The following is a 16,829-nucleotide window of genomic DNA, read 5'->3' on the forward strand; positions in this document are numbered from 1 at the left end:
TTTATTTTGTGTGTGTATAGAAATACTTCTGTGCAGTTTTATACATTTGTAGCTTCCTGTAACGAGCACCATGATCAAGGTACAGAACTGTGGTAGCACTGAGGAGCTCCTTCTTTCTACACCTTTATAATACTTTCCCGTCCCCCACTCCCTGACTATTCCTAACCACTGGCAATCACTAATCTCTTCTCCATTCCTATAATTTTGATATTCAAAAACTGTTGCATAAATGGAATCACCCAGTATATGTCCTTCTGACATGAGCGCTTTTCACTCAGCATGATTCCCGAGATCTATCCAGGTTTGCGTATAACAGTACTTTGTTCCTTTTTATTACTCAGTGGTACACAGGATGAGTGTACCCCAGTTTGATTATTCACCGGTTGATGGACATCTGGGTTGTTCCCAGTTTTTCGCTATTAATAGCGCTGCTATGAATTTTCATGTGCAGGTTTCTGCATGAATGTAAGTTTTCATTTCTGTGGCCCAAGAGTGCAATTGCTGGGTTGTATGGTAAGTGCCTGTTTGGTTAAAAGAAACCGCCCAGGTGTTTTTCAGGGTGGCTGCATCATTTTCTGGTCCCAGCAGCAGTGTATGAGTGGTCCAGCGTCTCCACAGCCTCGTCAGCCCTTGGTGTCATCATTCCTTTTTAGCGATTCTGATAGACATACGGTGATACCTCATTGTGATCTTAATTTGTATTTCCCTAGTGGCTAATGATGTTGAGTATCTTTCCATGTGCTGTTTGCTACCTGTATCTCCTCTCTGTAAAATATGTTGTCTTCTCTAATTGCATTGCTTATGTTTGTTGAGTTTTGAGAGTTCTTTCTTCTAAATACAATACTTTGTTGAGCAAGTGGCTTGTAAATTCTCTCAGCTTATAGCTTATAATTTTCATCCTCAGGGTATTTCATGGAGCAGAAGTTTTTAATGTTGATGAGATCCAGTTTATCACCTGTCCTTTTATGGATTATGCTTTGGGAATCCAGTATAAGAATTCTTTGCCCAGCCATAGGTTCCCAATACTTAAAAAATTTTTTTTTCCCTGAAAGTTTTATATTTAAGTCCATGATCCATCTTTGAGTTAATTTTTATGTAAGATGTGAGGTTTAGGTCACGGTTCATTACTTTGCCAATGGGTGTCCAGTTGTTCTGGCACTTTTGTTGGAAGGCTGTCCTGTCACACATACTCATTTTTAATACAGACTTTCAAAAATTGCATTTCACTATTTTTATAGGCTCGAGAACTCTTCCTAAAAGCAGTAGAAGAAGAACAGAATGGAGCTCTCTATGAAGGTAAAAAAACTCAGGGCCCAAGATCATATGGTCATGACATTTCTGAATAACAACTGTTACTGAACAATTTTTTTTAAACTAGAATATATTTGGCATATAAACATCTGTCTCCCTGTATCTGAAATTGTTTTCTAACGAGTCAAAACTAAACATTATATTTCTGTATAACCTCTTCTCAAAATATATTATTGCTGTGGAACATCATCATGTTGGTCTACACTTAGGTTTTAGTATTTATTAATTCTTCATTATTAAAGTCTTAAAAATAATTTGTTTCTCATTTTTAAAATAGTGTATTTTTTGTGGGTGAAAATTACCTCAGAGGAGGGGAATATAAATGATAGCTTCAGGAACATATACATATTTTCTAATTTACATTTTACACAAAGGAATACCCTTCAGCTTTAATCGTCTCTCTTAACCCATTTGCATAAACGATCAGAGCGATGGGGCATTTTACTGCATTAGATGTGTAAGTAGGCTTCCATTTTGTTGATAATAAAGCTAATAATTGGGGCATGGGAAAAATGCTTGTGCTTGAATCACTTGAAAATGCCCCCAAACTAACATTTTCAGGATTACCGCATTTTACTCTCAAGTTTCTTCTAGTGATATTTTTACTGAGATATTAGAAGAGCCCAAATGGTGAAATCCCTCCACAGTCTTCATTAGTTTGTGAGATTCCCATTTCTGTTTAGTGTACAATAATTCACCCAGAGTAATAGAACACAGCAGAATGTATTGAATAGAGTATCATCTAAGGGAAGAAGAGCTAGTCTGCTTCTGTAGTCTCAAGTTCTGTTGTATAGCTTTGTGAGAGAGATTACTAAATATCATAGCTCTAAACCACCTGGCCAGGAACTTTATAAGAAAATAAGTTTTAAAGGTTATGTAGCTAAATAATAGGCAGCTGGACTAAAGGAAGTTGGATTTGAAGGTTAACTAAAACTCTATTCTGCGTAGGAGGAAGTATTTGATTATCCTCAACTCTGCATCTTAGAAAGAAAAGGTTGCTTAAAAAATGTTTTTCTTGGAGCTATAGCAGTTGCATTTCCAAAGCCTGAAGAAAGCCATATGAGGTCGCTTCTAGCAGTACTTATGAGGTTGAGGGAAAAGGTGGGAAGGGCTAACAGCAAAGAGTGAAATATGACATCCATAAGCTGCCATAATGTGATAGCTTTAGAAAGAAAGATTATTTCTGAGTAATAAGGCTTGGAAATAAGTTGTTCACTGAACTACTGTTGCATATAGAAAAAAGGAAATTTGGCTGTTTGTAAAGAAAGTTACCAAATTAATCCACAGTTACAGGTAATCAAAGGAAATGACAAAAATGTGTGGTCATAGCTAATTTAGCTTTATTTCTTCTTTTAGCCATCAAGTTTTATCGTAGGGCTATGCAACTTGTACCTGATATAGAGTTCAAGATTACTTATACCCGGTCTCCAGATGGTGATGGCGTTGGAAACAGCTAGTGCGTATATAATTCGATAGACAGTAATACATAGAGTTTGTTAAAGTTAAGCGTCTTTGCCCTGTTGACTCTTAACATGATAAGAAGGTGGTGGTAATTCTGTTAAATTACATAGTCCTTAGTATAAAGACTTGTTTATAAGGTTGTAGAAATTTTTTTTAGTTAGGGAAAATTTAAGATTAAAATATAGAAATGCACATTTTAAACAGATATAACAAAGATAAGGTAACACAAGTTTTTTTTTTTTTTTTAAATAAAAGCAATGATTATTGAAAGTAAATTAAAAGACACATTTCAGCTTTCTGAAACCTATTTTAAAAAGTCAAACCTATTAAAATATAATTAGGTCAAAGTTGACAAAATGTTAATAATGGTTGAAATTAGGTGATGGGTACATGGGGTTTCATCATTCTTTTTGATATGTTTGAAGCTATACTTTTTAAAAAAAGTTTTCAGTTTATTAAGAAAATGCTGAATTATAACAAGACTTATTCTCTTAAGGTATCTGAAAGGACATGGTTAAGACTAACTTTTTTTAAAAGGCCCAGGTGCAGGATATAAGCCTTGTTTCTTTGGATAGATACCACTTGCATCAAAATTATAAAGTGGCATTGATAGTTTTACATGGACAAAGATCAAGAGAACATATTTTGAAGCCAATACTTTTGAAGTTATTTGCGAGCCAATTGTATAAAAATGTTTTGGCTTAATCTCTCTACCTCCAAAAGCTCAATTATTTGATATTAGAAGGGAGGAGAGTCTATACCCATGAGAGAATGTCAGGTTAAAAATGAGCAATACATAGGAAAATAGTGCTTTTAGTAATAAAATATTACCATTATGTTATGATATTACCTCTGTCATGGAATAATTAAGAAGTTACCTTTATGGATAATGTGCTCACTGCCAGCGTTTTTAAACCGCTTATGGTAATTAACACTCAAGTTTTGGATAGTAAAAACATCCCAATGAAGTCAGTCTTAATTGTCTCTTTGAATTTCAAGGCTAACAGTGTTTGTTGTTCACCAAATGAAATTTAACAGTGTGAGGTAGTTCAAACTCAAAATGAATCCTTTGGGCTTTTTCTAAGCCCTCTTTATATTTGGGTGGCCATTTAGACCCAGCTCTTAGCCAGTTTTATGAGTAGATGCAAATGCTGTTAAGAAAAGCTGTATTAAAATGTGAAAGAAGCATTCCTTTTCTTTCCCATCTCTTGGTACAGCCCAGATGCAATAAAAGTTCTTGAAGGATACAGTTGTTTTTTTCTTATCAGATCTAATAATCCCTGAAAGTCTCTCTCCTGGTTTTGTTCTTGTTTTTTGCCTTCTCTGAAATGTTTGTAGAGTAGCCCTTGTGCCCGTTTAGCCTCTGCCACATGTGCCTTTGTTAATAGAATAATTAGCCCTTCCTGGTCTTTGGACCTCATCCTCATCTAAGCCTTACTTGTAGGTCTGATTGCTTTTAAGGTTAATTTCAACAAAAATGGAAAGACGGTTTTTTGTTTTTTGTTTTTTAGAACTCTAAATTATACTCTGTTTAGATGATTGGTAGTTGATTTGTGGACCCCACTAAGATTTTTAAATTACATATTTTCCTCTCTTAAGGTAGGGTGGTAAAGCACATCTGTTAGAAAACCCTTGGTAAGTAAGTACCACAGATGACATCTATATATTTTATTTTTATCCAATTAGAATGGATTATAGTCACATTAGTATGGAATATATTTACCTAAGTTTTTTAAAAATCATTTGAAATGATCTTTTTCACTAACTCAAGAAATCTCTATCTTAGAATAAAAGGGGCTAATTAAATCTCAACGCTTGTATCCAAAATTCTTGTTCTTTCCGGGTGAGAACGAAAATTGCTGAAGCTTTTTTCTTCAAAAGACTTGGTATGCTACTCCTTGAAGCCAAATAAACTTTTATCAAATCAAAACGATGGTTAAGACAGTTTGCTTTTAGATGACTTTCTCTGAAGCAGATTTGAAAGTACTATGAAAAATCAGTTTCTAAGCTCTGTGTTTGTGGACTTAATTTATTCCCCTCCTTTTTCAGCATGGAAGATAATGATGATGACAGCAAGATGGCAGACCTCTTGTCATGCTTCCAGCAGCAGCTCACATTTCAGGAGTCTATGCTCAAACTGTGTCAGCCTGAGCTGGAAAACAATCAGACTCACATATCAGGTATGAGTTCATGGTTGTTATAACTCAGTGAGGCACACTTTCACTTTAGATTTAAGTTTTCCAAATTTACAAGGCCAGAAAACTTGCCAGGTGATTGCTCTAGTTCAAAGTGTGTTGGGAGAGCTAGTTATAATTACTGTTTGCATATACTAACAAGCTTTTCAAAATCTGAAGTAGAAAGGAGTTTATAGTTCAGGTCAAGGATGCCCTACTTTATTCAGTGAAGATATAAAAGGGTGTCTGTGTTGTTGAAGCAGCCCAAGAAAATTAAAGAAATACTGGTGTCATCAGGCATTTCAGCCTGAGATAGGCTGCATGTTTAAAAATGAATGTTTTGAGCTACCCCTGGGTGGCTCTTTCAGTTACGCATTCCAACTCTTGGTTTTGGCTCAGGTCATGATCTCAGGTTGTGAGATCAAACCCCGTGTTGGGCTCTGTGCTCATTGTAGAGTCTACTTGAGTGTTTGTTTTTTGTTTTTTTAAAGATTTTGTTAATTTATTCATGAGAGACACAGAGAGAGGGAGGCAGAGGGAGAAACAGGCTTCATGCAGGGAGCCCGATGCAGGACTTGATCCCGGGACTCCTGGTTCACACCCTGGCCAAAGGCAGGCACTAAACTGCTGAGCCACCCAGGCGTCCCATAAAATGATCTTTTGAAGGAGAGGGTGCTTTATAAAAGTAGCTTTTGATATGTTCTGTACTGAAAATTTCAAAACATTTGTGTATTGATGTTAGAAACCATTGTTACTTTTTAGATAATTAAATACACTCACATATAGCTCTGAGCAATACTGAGGGTGTGATTCACAGATGTCTGGGAATACCTGAAGCTACCTGCTCCGAGAAGATGGTAGAATAATCTAGGAGAGTTGCTGAAGGGATGATTTTCTTTTGCAGTGCTGCCAATGGAGGTCCTGATGTACATCTTCCGCTGGGTGGTGTCCAGTGACTTGGACCTCAGATCATTAGAGCAGTTGTCGCAGGTGTGCAGAGGATTCTATATCTGTGCCAGGTACTTCATCTTTTTAAAACAACTCTAGCAGTAGTGAAAAAAGGATTATGGTTTTTTGCCAATTTTGATTAAAAACTTGATTGATATTCTGAGTAAAAACTTAAAATGAACAGTTTTGCCTAAAGTGTATTTCTGTGATTTTCCCAAACCCCTTAACCCTTAAAGGCTACAATGCACCAAGTTTCCAGGGTATAGAATGTTCTGTAGAACAGGTGTAGTCACACATACTACTTCCATAGGATAGTTTGCATGCCAGCCTAGCTGATTTGGAAAAATAATTGTGCTAGGAAAATAAACTCAAGTCATCTTCACAATGACTCTAAACCCATTAAGTGGTAATGATTTAAATTTAGATTGCACTAGAATTTTCTTTTGGCCCATTAAAGGTTAACCTATACTTTTAAAATATTGCTGTGTGAAGAATAATCATAATTGAGTATAAAATTGTTTGAGACTAATCTTTCATGAATATTCTACATAAAAATATATACTTTGTCCTTAGCATCTAGAAATTTTTTATAACTTCAGTTCTTAAAATTCAGTATTCTTAACCTGATTTTATTCGGAGTCTTGTATTTTGGATAAAATATTTGAATTGGCTGATGGCTTTGTTTTTTGGCAATTCTATGTGCTATTCTCTTTAACAAAGACTTATTAATCACCAGGTACATTTCAGTTTTATTTTTTTTTTTATTTTTTTATTTTTTTAATTTTTATTTATTATTTATGATAGTTACAGAAAGAAAGAGAGGCAGAGACACAGGCAGAGGGAGAAGCAGGCTCCATGCACCAGGAGCCCGATGTGGGATTCGATCCTGGGTCTCCAGGATCGCGCCCTGGGCCAAAGGCAGGCGCCAAACCGCTGCGCCACCCAGGGATCCCCTACATTTCAGTTTTAAAATTGGAGTCTCTAGAACCCTTATTCCAATAACTTTTAAAATGTGATTATCCAGAGGGAATTTCTTAAGAATGCAAATTTTCAGGGATAAAACTTCCATGTGCTTTCATAAAATAAAAGTAATTGTAAAAAGAAAAAAACTGAGGAGGTGGCTAATCGTTTTTTTGCAGCCCAGCTCAGACACAAGTAGTTTTCATATCTTTAAAACTGAATATTTCAGGTTATAGATAGAGTTAAAAATATTTTGAGCTTTATCAGAATCCTGTTAATATTCATTACATCTTTTGCTTAGTTTTCTACACTAATAATAGTCTCATTGGTGCTACCTTAGAAAAATAGATCTCCAGTCTGACCATTTCACCCTTCTCCAAGGACCCTTCCTATTGTGCCCCTTGTTACACCCGGCCTGGGTTATGGCAGTAGTCTGCTTCCACTCATATACTCCTAGAGCATATTTTCCAGACCACCAGAGTGATCTTTTAAGAGCATGAGTCATCCTTAGAGCTTTTCAGTGGTATCCATCTCACCCAGATTAGTTTATAAACCCCTCCCTGCCCTGCCCCTCACTGCCTCTCCAATCATGTAGCCTGTTAACTTGGCTTAGTTTGCTGCACCAGTCACACTCCCACCCAGAGCCGTTCCCTTGGCTGTGGTTCTGCCTCAGTTCTTTCGGCTGCTGTATCTGAAATAGTCTGTCTTTTCCCCACTGCAGTTGTCCCTTTCTGTTTACTCTGCTTTGTTTGTTTCACTATCTGAAACTTTTCTCTTTGTTAATTCTTGGTTTTGTTTGCTTTCCCACAAGTGAAAGAGCAGGGCTTTTTGCCTTGTCTGTCTGTCTCCAGAGCCCTGGCCAGTGCCTTGCAGGTGCTCAACAGATTTTTGCTAAATAGAAGACGATGGCTGATAGCAGAAATATTTCTGCATTTAGGGACTTAGCCTTTTTTATAAATTGATGTTCTGCTTTTATTACCTAGAGACCCTGAAATATGGCGTTTGGCCTGCTTGAAAGTTTGGGGCAGAAGCTGTATTAAACTTGTTCCATACACATCCTGGAGAGAGATGTTTTTAGAAAGGCCCCGTGTTCGGTTTGATGGTAAGTTGAACTCTTTAGAACTCAGGAGAAATAGTGGTCTTTCATGCTGATTTTGATAAATACACAATCTTATTTTTCTGTGACACACCTAAATACTCTGATCATACTTAAAGGAAACCACAATAAAAATAAAGCTGGAAACATGTTAGCTGATTTTAACTGTAAAAATTTTATTTATGTTCCTACTTAGAAAAAAAATTTTTTTTTCTTTTTTATAGGAGTGTATATCAGTAAAACGACATATATTCGTCAAGGGGAACAGTCTCTTGATGGTTTCTATAGAGCCTGGCACCAAGTGGAATATTACAGGTACAACTGTAGTAAACTGAGTGAGTGAAAAATTCTCTCTCTCCAAGTATTAATTCATTAGTTACCGGGCAGCTGTTCTTTGTGGTCTTTATATTTATCCACAGAATGACCCTCAGTATTTTTATCCAGTTTTGTAACAGGAACTGCACTCAGAGAACCAATAAGTTAATACAAATTGTTGAATTCCTCCTAGCCTCTAAATCTGAGAATCAATTGTTTTAGAGCTCTTAGTATTTTGCTGTTGGTGGGACTCATTTGCCTTTTCAGCTAGCTTGTGCTATATCATTCAGCTTTACTGTCCTTGAGAAATCAGTAGACATTAACTACTGTGTATGATCATTAGATCTCACTTTTCACATTAATTAGTACTTTAGGAAAAAATGCACACAGCTATCATAGGGGTGTATTTGTTTTTATTCAGGAGTAAAACTGAAAGTTCAGCACCTCCCTCTAAGAAGTATAAAAGAATGCCTTTACTTCTTTTTTGCTGGCCCCACAGGTTGCCAGTTGTGTTTGTTTTAATGATGTTTTGCCAGTTTTTTGGCCATCGTATTTCTGATTTGATTTCACAGCAATGAACAGGTTTAGGTGCCAGGAAATAAGGACATGTTTTATACTTTGTATGTGTGTGGTGTTTTTTTGGTGTTCTTTTTCTTTTTACACAGGTACATAAGATTCTTCCCTGATGGCCATGTGATGGTGTTGACAACCCCTGAAGAGCCTCAGTCCATTGTTCCTCGTTTAAGAACTAGGAATACCAGGTAGTATTTTTCTTTAGTTTTCTATCCAGTTCATATTTTATATGGTTACTTGGAGGCTAATGTAATCCAGTGCTTCCTTAGCTTAGTATCAGATGATTAAAACAGCACTCAGCAGGGGCCTTTGTGAAAAATACCAGTTCCTGGCCCTCTCTCCCTAGGTATAATTTTCGGTAGATCTTGGGAGCCTTAGCAAGCTAAGTTTAATCACATCCCAACTGATTCTTCTCAGGCAGTCGAGTAACCACTGTTAGAACCCATTATTTCTTAAATTATGTAAATACATGATTAATAGACTTGGTCTTTAATTGTATTTTTTAATTTTTAGAACTGATGCAATTCTACTGGGTCATTATCGCTTGTCTCAAGATACAGACAATCAGACCAAAGTATTTGCTGTAATAACTAAGAAAAAAGAAGAGGTGAGTATGCAAGTGGAATTAGAAGTTCTCTTTTTATTTTAGTACCTTACTCATTCAGACACTCTTGATTTGAAAGGATAAGAAAATACTGTTTCATAATGTATACTGTTACACAAAATGTTTGTTTACTTACAGCATTTCTCTGAAGAGAGCTGGAGGGTTTTCTAAAATGTGGGGTTTTTTTTAGTTGGATCACTTTGTTTTTCTCTAAATGATTTCCTTTTCTGGTCTTTTTTACATTAGAAAATGAAAAGCCAAAATATGCTATGAAATAACTAGTAAAACTATACCTATGTTTTTTTAGCGATTCTTGTTTTGAATCATAAGGGATTTCTTTCATAAGTTAGCCCATATAGATAATTTTTTCTCAAGAATACTCTTAACAGAATTTTAATTTCTACTGGAAATAAGCTAAAGTTAGATAATTTTCTTCTTCTTCTTCTTAGAAAAGGGGGAAAAATGCCAAGCAAATATTGTTGAATTACTACATTTTAGAGTATTTTTAACTAACACATTGAGGGGGCCTAATTTTTTTCACAACTTTTCTCTATATGCATTTTTTAATGCTGGTTTTAAAAATGTATATCCAAGAGTCAGTTGTGATGTAGTTGGAATAAATACTTGCCTAATGCTTTTATAATTAATACAGTTTTTAGAGTTTTCCTTAGAGCCTCCTCTCTTCCCTGGCATGTGTCAGGATGGTTAGGGCAGAGTTTCATCTGAGTCCCTTGCTAGCTTCCTTGCCTACTTCTGATAGGCTGTAGTTCCCTGGGGCAGCAGTCTGAGGGGCGAGAGGTAGCTGCTATGGCTGTGACCTTGGCCATGAGTTTTGGGGAGTTGTGAGGCCCTTGTTTTTTAGATCTTGTAAAAGAGTTTAGGAACTCTTACATTGAGTACCAGTTTTCTCTTCAGAGTATGATACAGTGAAGCCATGTATACTGTGGCCATTCTTGTGTTGTTAGCAATAGTATTTGCAAAAGTGTGATTCAAAAATGAGTGTCGTCCACATCTGTTTCTTCATTGACTCTTTTACCATTACCACAAAAGATAAGTTGTACTCCATGCTTCTTCTGCATCTTTCACCAATTTATCACTTTGCCTCTTTAAAAATTCCCATATTTTCAGTTGAAGGAAATGTTAGGCTTACATGGAGAAGACAAAAGTTTTCATTTCCAACTCTGAAACTACTGTGTAATTTTAGTTAATTTGTTTAATCTTCCTGGTGTCTTCAGTCTTTCAGCCGTTAAATAGCAGTGTACCATCTTATTTATTTATTTACTTACTTACTTAAAGATTTTATTTATTTATTCATGAGAGACACACATAGAGAGAAAGATGCACAGACACAGGCAGAGGGAGAAGCAGGCTACATGCAGGGAGCCGGACGTGGGACTTGATCCTGGGTCTCCAGGATCAGGCCCTGGGCTGAAGGCGGCACTAAACTGCTGAGCCACCGGGGCTGCTGTACAATCATATTTAACACTTAGGGTTATTATGTTGATTAACTGAGATGATGATGGAGAGAAAAACCTTATTTTTAGAGTGCTTAACATTTTTCAGGGCCTCATACACCTTCTCATTTGATACCCAAGAACCCTGTACCATGTGCAGTTATTATGTTACTTTTAGTATCACTCTTACATATAAATACTATAGGAACATATTATGTATCAATGAGGGGAGGTTTCATTATAGCTCATACACTTTCTCTTTTATAGAAACCACTTGACTATAAATACAGATACTTCCGTCGGGTCCCTGTACAAGAAGCAGATCAGAGTTTCCATGTGGGGCTCCAGCTGTGTTCCAGTGGCCACCAGAGATTCAACAAACTCATCTGGATACATCATTCTTGTCATGTTACTTACAAGTAGGTGAATATCATACAAATACCAAAGTTGCAAATAAATGTGTACTTCCTGTCAGGCTTAGAAAACTCTGATAGGTTTTAAAGTCCTATGAGTCAACATTATATTATAAAACATTATGTTCCATAACATTACATTACAAAGTATAATTAAATGGTACTGCTACTATAGATGCCTCCAGAGTTTGCTGTGCTTTATGTAGAGAGCTGCCAGCATGATAATGGTGCCAGGGAGAGATTCCTGGCCAATGACAGTCTTTTTGGTAAGGGTATTATTCTGTCAGGCACCAAAAGAGTGGACCAGGAGGTGGAACTCTCCTCAGTGCCTGTAGGAATAGGAATGGGAATGGGTGCCACCACTTTGGAAGTGAAAGCAGCACTCTGTGAGCAGAATGGTACTCAGTCCACCTCTAAGCCGTCTGTACATTACCTACTCATTAACTTAAGGCCTTTTTAAAACATCAAATCTTTTTTCTTCTCCTGTGTTTCATTCTTACCAATTTTTTTTTTTTTTTTTTTTACTTTTACTTTATTTCCAGTTTCCATAATCCTCTGGGATTATGCACTGATTTTAATAAAATTGTAGCTAGGAGAGTAAGTCTTCTAAAAAGATGTCATGTGTTCCAAAGCCAAATCTATTAGGGGGTTTCTATTTAAAGCTCTTTGTGTTAGGATTAAGGAACAGAAGAATGTGAGAGAGAAAGGAGCAATATAGAAGTAAGTAAAACATCATTTTATGTGAATAGTGAGATTTGCTGTTGTTAGATTTGAAAAAATGTTGTGTGTAGTCAAGGTCTCTCAGTTCCAAAATTGAATCTAAAATTCTGAGAGACAAGTTTTGAAGTCACCTTCTATTAACCTACTTCACAACCTCGACCACTGGGTTGCAAACTTCCTGCATCCTGTTTCCACCCTTTGTCCTCTTGTATGGAGGGTCCTGAGAACTGAGAAAGTATTTTTCTTTCTTTTCATTCTTAACTTACCAGTCGTATATCTCCTTTTAGCTTCTCTCAGTGAATATGCAGTGGAATGTTTTTTTTTTTATTCTCAAGAAAGACACCAAACTCAGGGAGTACCAAAGAAATAGAAAACATCATGCTTTAAGAGAAAAAAGGACATTATAATAGGTGTCTTTTGTAACTAATAACAGTGACATTGACTTCCTTACTGTATTTATAAAGTCGCTTGAATTTTCTGCCTTTGTTTATTTTTCCCTTTTGGGGAACAAAATAAAAGACTGTAGTAGTATTACTTGTCATCTGCTTCCGCTCCCTCCCAACTGGGATGATGCTGTCGATCATGCAAATATTAAGTCATCAAATTCTATTCCAGGATTATAATTCTTCCTAAATTACATTTTAACAAAATCCTTAAAATGTCTGTAGCCTTTTACTTAGAATTTTTAAGGAATCTGTTCAAAGGACATAATAAAAAATATTACATTATATTAAATTACCAAACAACCTAAATCTCCAACAGAAAGGGAATTATTAAGGAAATTGTGATACAGGCAGACAGTGAAATATTATGCAGGCACTAGAAAGGGCTTCTGAAGAGTATTTAATAATGTGATGAAATGCATATGTCAGAATGATAAATTAAAAGCAGGATTACTGACTTCTTTCTGATCAGTAGATTATTAGTAGTTACGTTTCTGGGGAATCAGAAATTATATGCGGATTTTTAACTGTGGGAGTTTGGCACCCAACCCTTATGTTGTTCAAGGGTCAACCATACCTCATATTGTTATGTCTACGTGGTAGAATGAGGAGTGATTTTTCTTTGTACTTTTCTAAATTTTTCAAGCTTTTTACAGTATGCTTGTTAAATAACAAAAATTTAACCAAGTAAATTTTTAAGATCTAATTGGATTTATTAAATGATGCGTGAATGGGGGTGCTCTGAGGAGTTGTACAAAATGGAAGGTTTTAATAAAAGAAGAGTGGGGCAAGAAGGTTATTAGCAAAAGAAAAGGATGGTTTCAGGCAAAGACACTTCCCTTAGAAGGAAGAGCAGAGCATCTTATGCAGACTCCTCCTCTTCCTTTGAGGGGTGGGAGAGGGCTCAGGTGGGTACCCATCAATAAATTTCTGACTTACCAGTTAAGACTGCATTTCTGAGGAAGGTTGAAACTGCAATTAAATTATATATTAAGCCCTGGTTTGGAAACTCATTCTGAGTGATGCCATTTGGGGCCTGTGGTTTTCTTTTTAACAGTTCCTCCTTTTTATTAGACTCTCAGCCTAACTGAGAGATGTGACCAAAATTTAAGGCATTACACTAACTCTCAATTACCCTTTTGTAGTTCTCACAGCTATTGTTGTTCTTTGTGTGGTTCCTATAGGTCATGATGCTTTTCCTTAATCTCTATGATATTTATAGTCACAACATCAGGTTTATGTTCCAGACTTAAATCATTTGGTGATTAGTGACAGTGAACATACATTTAAAGCTTTTCAGAGAATATAATTTACCAAAGAGAATACTATTACCATAGATTGTTATTATTATTAGGATAATCCCCGATAGTTGGAGTATACTTTAGAGCCATGGTCCCCAAGACCCAACCAAACCAATCAAAAATAAATAGTCAAAAAAAGATTCTGCTGAAGGAGTCATCTTTTTAAGCCCAGTGCCTTGCTCAGTGATCTTCTATAATTGAGTTCTAACTTCACCATAAGTGTTAAATCCAAGCATACGAGGTGGTATTGGCCACAACACAGACAATCCACCTCCTTGCTCAGCTAAAAGATAATCAAGGACAACTTTGGCTGGAGAGTCTTAGGATCTTTGTTGTGCTACTATTGCTTTAGCAGCAGACTTTGCAGTAATTTTGAGAATTGATCATAGCCTCATTTATTTGTATCCCTAACCAGGGAAATAGAGACCTATGAAAAAGAGTGAATCTGAATCATGAATGTCTCCTTTTTAATTCCAACAATGTAAATTTAGGAGAGTCAACCAAAGAGATCCCTTATTTTGCTTAGAGGCACAGTTTGATCTTCTCCTAGCCTGAAATAAAAGGTGGTTTTAAATTCCAGAGGTTATACCCACTACCCCCTCCCTTAGCCTGGGAGATACAGATGAGGGTGTTGTCTTTCCAGGGCAAGGCCAGAGTGAAGGAAAGGAAAAGGAGAAAGGGGTTTACGTTTAGTTAGCGAATGAAGTCTCCATCCATCATTTGGGGTGGAATCAGCCTGCCTGTCTGTCAGCTACTTCTCTTCCTCATCAGTTTGATGTGGAGGTCTCTAGCATCTGTACAGGACCAGGTGGAGCCTTCTCTGTATGCTGTGTACCCAAGACTTAATGGTTTTTAGTTTTGCAGCAGTGTCAGTGGTCAGGAGCACCTGCTAAGGTCTTCTTTCCAGTGGGGCTGGAGTGTGATTTTCCTCTGGTGACGTTTATACACTCACCAAATTCTGTGACTAACAGGTTTCTTTGAATTGGGATCCAGGAAAGCTTCTTGAATCTGTGGTTGACACAGGCCTGAGCATAAGACATTAGAGATTTATAGTAGCTCGTCGTCATACAAGCATGAGGCAACAAGAGACCAGAAGGTTGTGTACCTTCTTTATGTGATAGAATTCCAAGAAGTTTGTAGGGTTTTTGTTGGGCTCAAATGATTTGTCCAGTGAAATGGCTGCCTTGATCACTGGAGATAGTGGAAATTATACCCTAAGTGGGAAACATATTCTTAAAGTTTGGTTGATTGGTTGGTTTTTCCTGTGAGGGCATCAGTCATACAACAAGGGAAATCTCAACCCATCTAGAAAACACACATACAATAACAAGAACCTAATGATAAGCCACACTAAGTGGCAGGCAGTTGATTGAAGTACAGCTCCAAGTGTTCAAAGGGTCCAGAAGACCGAGCTTTGAGGCCCCTGGGAACAAAAATAGGTTTTTAGGTGTGGGGAGGTGATTGGTGGTGACCAAATAGGTCACACATTGCTGGTAGACTGTTTTTGTCATTTTAAAGAAGTCTATCAATGTCTGTTTATAACTTGAGTCTTTGTAAATGTGCTATGGTGCGTGAAGGAATACAAAAATTAAAATATGGGATTTGCTAGAGAGCCAGGAAGAATTGGGCTGTCTTGGGTTTCTATAACCCCAAGTGTGTGTTTAATTTGCGGTCAATGCTCACTCATTTCAGTGTCTTCAATTTAGAAGCAGGCTGTTACCATGTTACAAGGACATCAGGATTGCAAGTCTGGTGATCAGGGGCCATTTTTGTGGAAGCAGAGTGGACTTTCTATATAAGTGCCACAAAGAAGGCTTAGTATTAACTTAGTTGGCAGTGCTTCCCTGGTAATTTGCATAGTTGAATAAGCCTCATTAGTTTAACAAGTCCTTTGGAAGATTGTCAAAAATTTTTCAAAAAGGTTTAAAAGTGCTTTAAAAGCACTTGCCTAATAAGTAGGATTACAGATCATTATGAAACTGCAGTCTTATCAAAAGGAGACCAATGTCCAAGAAAACTTTGTTTTTTTAACAAAGCAAAAGCCAGATTCTAATTTTGCACCATCTTACTTGAATATTAAAACTCATTTTTAAAAAATATTTTTAAATTTTAACCAGCTTGACCACTCATTAAAATTCTTTTTCAAAGATTTGTTTCCACAAACCTTTTTACAACCTCTTTTCTACATTCCCATTTAGTCCCTTTTTTTCCTTTTAAACAACACAGACTCTTTCTCCTCAACAAAAAATACATCTCTATTTCTCATACTTTATTTTATGAAAAGCACATCCTGCTTTTTTGGCATACAAAGATGTTTTTCCCTTACTACTTTTATTTTTTTATTTTTAAAATTTTTTAAAAATTAATTTTTTTTCTTATTTTAGTAGCTTTAATGACATATGAAATAGAATTCTTAACCCTTAGAAGCTTTAATTTCTAGTGAAAACTAAGAAGTAAGCAATTGTGAACTTTTACACTAGCATTTTTTAAATGTGTATATTAATGATACATTATAAAATTTCTAGAAGCATGTACTGTTTTACATTTTTTCTCTGTAATATGAAGCCAAAAATTTACTAATTAATGTTTTTAGTACTTTATCTTATTTGGAAAAGATCTAGGTATTGATTGGATTTAACTTTATTCATCATTTTAAAACTTTAAGATTTTAGATTATCAAAAAACAAAAAGGCCTGGGAAAACTAAGTAGACATAATTATTGCTGAAAAGCTTGTTTCTAAACTTCTGTTTTGCTTACCTGTTTTCTTGAGTGATGTTTAGATTACCTACAGACACTTTATTAAACATTAGACAAATTCAGTCATTACCCTAAGCTATTATTTTTTGTGTGGACATATCTAATAAGAGAGAATATGAATTTATATGACTAGTAAACTAAGGTAGATTAAGTTTTATATTTAATGTTAATAACTAAAAACATGTCTGTTTTAATTAAACCATCAACCATAATCTAGCTTTTATATCAAATGTTTTCTGTATCACATTCTTTTTTTTTTCCTTCATTTGTTCTTATTGAAGTTTGATTTCCCAACATA

General features: G+C 35.9%; 1 protein-coding gene across 1 annotated transcript in view; it reads left to right on the forward strand.

The window, feature by feature from the left end:
• Positions 1–16,829, forward strand: part of FBXO9 (F-box protein 9) — a gene marked incomplete at its 5' end in the record, with an annotated part of 48,681 nt that overhangs the window by 21,206 nt on the left and 10,646 nt on the right. The window contains 9 exon segments of the mRNA XM_049092607.1: positions 1,237–1,296; positions 2,668–2,767; positions 4,822–4,952; positions 5,851–5,965; positions 7,838–7,956; positions 8,175–8,265; positions 8,931–9,026; positions 9,352–9,445; positions 11,164–11,315. Of these exon segments, the coding sequence (XP_048948564.1) occupies positions 1,237–1,296; positions 2,668–2,767; positions 4,822–4,952; positions 5,851–5,965; positions 7,838–7,956; positions 8,175–8,265; positions 8,931–9,026; positions 9,352–9,445; positions 11,164–11,315 (958 nt within the window).

The sequence above is a fragment of the Canis lupus genome, chromosome 12 (genome assembly GCF_003254725.2).
Source record: "Canis lupus dingo isolate Sandy chromosome 12, ASM325472v2, whole genome shotgun sequence".
NCBI lineage: Eukaryota > Metazoa > Chordata > Mammalia > Carnivora > Canidae > Canis > Canis lupus.